The 6,606-nt window shown below is 42.6% G+C and overlaps 1 protein-coding gene across 1 annotated transcript in view; it reads left to right on the forward strand.

Moving 5' to 3' along the window:
* The first annotated feature begins 718 nt into the window (after positions 1–718).
* The window catches only part of chrnb2 (cholinergic receptor, nicotinic, beta 2), a 25,232-nt gene continuing 19,344 nt past the window's right edge, over positions 719–6,606 (forward strand). Inside the window, exon 1 of the mRNA XM_044034553.1 lies at positions 719–888. Within this exon, the coding sequence (XP_043890488.1) occupies positions 798–888 (91 nt within the window). The 5' untranslated portion in view covers positions 719–797. The remainder of the gene's footprint in view (positions 889–6,606) is intronic.

A 6,606-nucleotide genomic window follows, 5' to 3' on the forward strand; every position in this document is an offset into this window, starting at 1 on the left:
CTCGATCATAGAGAAGTGATGCTGTGCTGTAAAGGATGTCCCTGTATAGACATACACAGGTGTGTGAGAATGTGGGAAAGGCTTGACTAGTGGTGCCTGCACCACCAGTGTGCCCCTGCCCTTCCAATTGTCTGTGCACGCCACAGGATGATGGCACTAAGCTTGAACTTCGCCTTTATACGAAGTTCTTGTGCTGTACATATTGATTAATGACTCATCTTCCAGTCCAAAATGTTGCTAATCTATGAGAGATTTACGCACATGGATTAATAACTAGGAATAAGGGCACTCATAAATGAACAACAGACACAGTCTGCGTCTCCAAAATTGCTAAATATTGTATGGTGGTGATGCATGTGCGACTTTGAGCAGGGAAGACAATGTCATCGTTCACTGAGCTTGTGGATCCTCGTAGGTATTCGCCACATCCTCTCCTCCCGCCTCCTCCCGCCTCCTCCTCGCGCGCCCCCGCCTCTCCGGCGCGTCGCATCGCTGAGCGCTGTTCACCACAGAGAGCCAAGCACCGCACGACGCAGCGCACAGCTCAGCTCACCTGGATCTGCCAAAAATATTTGGATTTTTCCCCTGTTCCAGCAAACAAGTGTGGGCCGAGGGGGGAACGCTGACGTCACCATGCCAGGTGGAGAGTGAGGGGAGGTTTTGGGTCGTGAGGAGCAGGAGGAGGAGGAGGAGGGAGGACGGGGTGGGGTGGGGGGAGTAACGCTGCGGGAGTGTTTGGAGTGGCCTCTCCATCCCGGCGAACACCTTTCGGGTTCGGAGCGCGCTCGGACGCACTGATGATGGTGGTGATGATGATGATGATGATGTGCGGCTGGTCCTGTCCACCGTTGCCGCTGCTGCTGCTGGCTCTGCTCGCCAATGCGGGAGGTGAGTAACTTGTGCGTCTGTAATGGCTCCATCGATGCGCTCTTGTGTGCACCGTCACCTTTTATATTATGTATTACATAGGGCCAGAAGCACGGAGCGTTACAGTGGATGTGTGTGTGAATGTGAGGAGAGGTGTGATGCTGTGCAGAGGCAGATGTGCACAAGTGACTCTCTTTCATTGCGATGTCATCACATCCCGCATAAATAACAGCAGCGCGCGCGCGATGGAATGATGGCACTACACAGTGAAGGGAAATTGGCCTCATTCTAGATAGAATCTAGAGTCACAGTCAGTGACTAACCTAAGTGAAAACATTTATATCAAAGCTTATTTATGTGATTTATTTATTATCACAGAAAGAAACACCAGGTGGTATTGCATCACAGGTACGGACTTATCTGTGGGTATTTTGAGAATTTGCTGGTATAAATTCTATTCTTAAGTTCAGGGCATTGGAGGAAGTCAATATGTATTAAACAAAGCATTTTGGACTGGTATATACAGAATCTAACAGAAAACCAAAAGCAAATACCTTTATATTAAGGCTTATTTATGTGGTTTACTATTACCATCAGCAGAAGTAACATCAGGTGGTTACGTCACAGGTACTTGGACTTATCAGTGCACCTTCTCCTACCTACATTTCTGTGATGGTATACATTAAATGATAGCAGACCACGTTTGGGTTTTGTACGTCTGTAAAACATATTAAAACTCCTCTGAGCATGACTTTTATGGTCATGGTTGCCCCTCTCCCTCTTGTGTGCGGCCAACATTAAAGGTGAGATAGAAAAGTTAACTCCCGCTCGCCCACCTCTCCTCCCTCCTCATTCTCCCTCATTAACACTGAGGTCTTGCATTGAGTGGGCAGGTTAATGAGAAGCAGGTTGAGCTACAGCAATCTCTACATCCTGTCGTCAAAAGACAAATGGTGTGTCATCCGGCAGTACAGGGAAAGCCCTGTGCGTCAGCTTGTTGCAGATAAAAGGTCTTTTTATTTGTCTTTATAAAGAATGTGCATTAGGTAGATGAGTCTTATTTACAGCTCTGTCACTGCAGTAGGAGCAAATGAGGTTTGCATCAAGTGTGAAGCCATTACGTTGTTTGGGTGTTTTTAGGTCTGTAAATTTGCTCTAATTTGGTGTTCATTTGTTCTCAGCAAGTGTTTTCTCCTGGCAGAACAGGAAACATGTCAGCTGATTTGTTAAATTACGGCCGGTGCAATATTTACAGTCAGTCTATAGTAATGACGTTATAGAGGCCAGTTCACCGGCTCTAAGCAAAAGACTATTTTTCACTTCCTGCATGCAGGCACACAGAACCACACACACTCTGACACACCTCCATCCACTCACACCAATGACCGGCCATATCACACTGATTTACTGTTCATCATCACCCGTGGTGCTCCGGCTTCTCTCAGTCAAACACAAGCAGAACACACACACACACACACACACACACACACACACACACACACACACACACACACACACACACACACACACACACACACACACACACACACACACACACACACACACAAACACACACACACACACGCTGTTTTCTATTTGTTGCACTGAATTCCATTCATTTTCTTTATCACTAACCTTATCACTAACCTTAACCAGTTAATGTCTGACCTTAACCATGACCTAACCACAGTTCACTAAACTCAACCCATTTCTTAGAAAAGGTCCTAAATAAATACACACACACATACGCACTACTGACCTAATCCTAACCCTGACTTTAACCTTAAACTCTAAAACATGTCTTCACCTCAAAATGTAGTAATTTACATTATGGGATTGATTCTTGTCCCCACAAGGATTACACGTCCCCATAATGTGACGGTGTAAACAGATTTTGGTCCCCACAACATAAGGAATATCAGATACACACACACACACACACACTTGGACTATTTAGGCCTCTTCATTGACTTATATTCATTTGGAGCCAAATGAGGCTCTTCCACATACAGTAAGACCAGATTTTGGTCAGCCTGACAAGGGCAGTTTTTATGTCAGAAAAGGTCCTAAGGAGGTTTAGAAAAAACACGAGAGTCCACTCACACAAACACAGAGGAAAGAAAGCTTTGTGCCACACACAGTCCAACACAATCCAGCAACTGTCACAAAGACAAACTTTGACCTGCAATAACCTGACATTTATCAATTTATCAATCACGTCCTAACACACACAAGCACATATTTTACATTTTTGTATTAAAAGTAAATTAAAAAGGGATAGTTGTGGCTGTAAGTTGACTTACAGTAAGTGAGCAGGCCACAGTTTCCATGAAGCAGTCTGGGACGACAGTTAACAAAAGTCACCTTGAATAAGATCTTCTCCTGCTTAAGTCTATGATATCTCATGTTACCTGATTCATCTCACCTTTCACACAGCCTTCTGTACAAACTGAAGTCTGTTAACCACTCACTCTCCCACACCATAGTCCATAGAGAAAATCAGCGCTCTTATCTGGCAGAGTCACAGGAGAGGCTGGTCTCTGCTTACCTTGTATGGTAAGTTTGTGTCACTCAGGTAAACCAGATAAAAGGATTTTACACACTGAAGTCACAGAATGACACATTTGAACTTACTGATGGAGGCAGCAGTGGATTTACAACTTATGTGCAACTTTCATTCAGAGAGAGAGCAGGTTGCAAAGTTCAGTTTACAGCCAGAACATGTCTAAAAGAGGGCAGAATCAGGAAAGTTACAGGAGAATTAAACAGGCATGTTATCAGTGAGAGCAAGTGTGCAGGTCCCAGGCTGGCTCAAGGAAACCACAGTGAATTAGGTGAAGTCATTGTTGATCATGGGTCAATACCTCCTGCAACCTCACTTCAAAACGTCAGAGAACCTGAACTATTGAATTATAGTGCACTTTTTAACACACGCATCCGACAGAAAGAGTAAACACTCCCAAGACTAAGTTGAGGTGTATTTGTATTCACGTGCCAATTTAGCGACATAACAAAAAACACAAAGCAACAATAAAAATAACGTTAACTTAAAAACTAAAGTCTTGTTGGTTGATCTTTCTCGAGTTCGTACAGAGGCTGTGTATGTGCACTGAAAGAGAAATAAATCCACCAAGAAATAGCTCTTGAAGGAGCCTCATATGCAGTGGAGTACTAATGAGTCACCTTCCCTTGAGGGAGAAAATCTGATTAACATCATCCTCATATATACTATAAACCCAATAAACACAACAAACACACACAAGCACATGTGGAAAAATGCTCCAAACACAAAAACATGTGCTTAAAAACACAAACACATACACACAGACTAGATGAAGATGATGTGATCTTATGCTTTTTCATCCATTCATCCATTTCCTACAGCTTTATCCTCCACATGAGGGTCATGGGGGTGCACTGATGCCAATCCCAGCGGACACAGGTCACCAGTCCATCACAGGGACACATAGTGTCCAAATATTTGCCTGATCCCCATATGTCACATTCACATTCACATAAGCAAAGGGAAAGAGAGGAGATCTCTGTCTGTTTTTAAATTCAAGATTCAGTTCAAAATCCATAAAGTACAGATGAAATATGTTGGATTTCACGGTTATTTTGGGGACATTTGCAAAATCTGCTGAAACATTAAGCCTGTGCAGAGACACTGAAGGACGTTTGAATCCTGTCATTTCCTCAGTAGGTCGTGCATAATAAACAGGTCTGTGGAGCCGAGCTGACCTGAAGCAGAGGTCACTGGATATGGAGCATGGCATGCCACGTTCTCACCCACTGTTGGATTGAAATGTATTTAAAGTGTAGTTTTGCTACCACCTTTTTAACATCTGTGATGCATGATTGTGTTTAACAGTACACAGTAATCTTTGTCCGCTGCCCTGAAGTGATGATGAAGCTACTATCAGGATCAACTTCATCATTTCCTTAAAAGAGCGACTCAGAGTTCAGCCTGTCATCACTTTCCTGCTGGTCTCCACAGCGTCTCGTACCTGCGCGTTACATCCACCATCTTATCCATCGTCCCTCTATTTCTGTCTCCTTTTCTGTCTTTATTTTCTCTGTCTTTACCGACTGCCAGTGCACAGCCGCGACAGGAGCTACGTCTGTGATTGAAATGTGACTCGTTTGTGCTCTCGTGTGTCATTTGTGGGAGATTATTTGTGTGTATCTGTGTGTGTGTGTGTGTGTGTGTGTGTGTGTGAGACACAGAGACAGAGAGTGTGAGCAGGAGAGTGTGAATGAATGTGCAGCAGCAGCAGCAGCAGCAGCAGCAGCAGCAGCAGCAGTCTGTGGCTCTGGAGATTAGAGGGAAGCATAAGGAGAGCACAGAGGTTTAATAGAAACTTAAGCAGTGCAGAAGAAGAGGCAGATAAGACACATTTAGAAAGTCAATAGTTTTTAACTTTGTCTGAGAATACAGCGCCTTGCTCTCATGGAGACATTTTTTTAGATAAAAAAAAAACTGCAATTCTCTAAGGCTGAATCATTTAGGGAGAATATGTAATTGCAATTTTTTTTCTTATTTTCAGTTTTAAGATTCTGTTCAATAATCGCTATGTGAAAGTATTACTTTGTGACACAATAAAAACATTACCCTACTCTAATGCACAGTGACGACTGAAAGATATGAATTGTTTACTGTGTCACTTTAATGTATTCACTTCAATTTGCATAACACACTGAACGATGAAAAAGAATAAATAAATTGCAGCTTTATCATTTGCTTTATGCGTGGTTTCAAATTGCAAATTTTGATTTGACAACAATTAATTGTTCAGCTCTATATGAACTATAAACCTGCTTAGATGAGCCTGGAAAAGCACAATAAAACCATAAAATATATGCTTATCAATATAGAGAAAGAAACCTTTTCAGTTGTTTTTTTTAAGACAGAGAGGGAAAAACGATTGTTTTATTACGACAGGCCTAAGTCTGTGTTGCAGTGAGAAAGACAACCTTCCATCTGTATTTGTGCACATATTAGTTTCAGGCGCGGGGCTTCGACCCGTTGATAACGTGGCCTCAGGATTTATGAGCAGCCAAATAACAGCTGTTATTAGACGCATCATACAGTTCAAATGATGGATTTTATTGCAATCCCTGAAATGGGCACCGCCATTACAAAGCCATACCGTCTTTCATCCGACGACTTGCCGCATGCTGTAAATAACACAGATAAACCAAACGACTGTGTATTCATGAGGATTCATGAGCCACTGATAGTGAAGCCTCTCAGCTGTATATTCTTGTGTAATCTAGAGTTCCTCTGATCTTTTTCACAGAGGTTTCAGAGTGTGTTCTCGATGTGGATATTATCAAACTGTATTATATAAGATTGTGGACCTTGGAAAAGTCAAATATGCTTCAGAGCCTGACGAATACATCATTAGCCTTGAAATGATGGCGTTAGTGATAAGAATAGAATTACAAAGCTGACACAGAAGTTGCTTTGTTGTAAAATGCATCTCCCTTATTATTATTAATAATTACAAAAGAACCAAACTCTTCTCGTCATGAATCTTTGCTGGCTTTGGTCTGGGAGTGCTCTGATATTGTGGCTGGGATGTCGGATCAATATTAATATCTCAGTTCTATGGGCACTACAGAGCCACTCGCTTGTTGCCAGTAGATCAATTGATCTCTCCATTATTGATCTGAGAATATTTCAGCATTTAAGGTTCAAGCAGCAGCCAAAAACCCTCTTGAGTGGATCGCTGCGAG

This window comes from Solea senegalensis, linkage group LG9, assembly GCF_019176455.1.
Source record: "Solea senegalensis isolate Sse05_10M linkage group LG9, IFAPA_SoseM_1, whole genome shotgun sequence".
Classification (NCBI taxonomy): domain Eukaryota; kingdom Metazoa; phylum Chordata; class Actinopteri; order Pleuronectiformes; family Soleidae; genus Solea; species Solea senegalensis.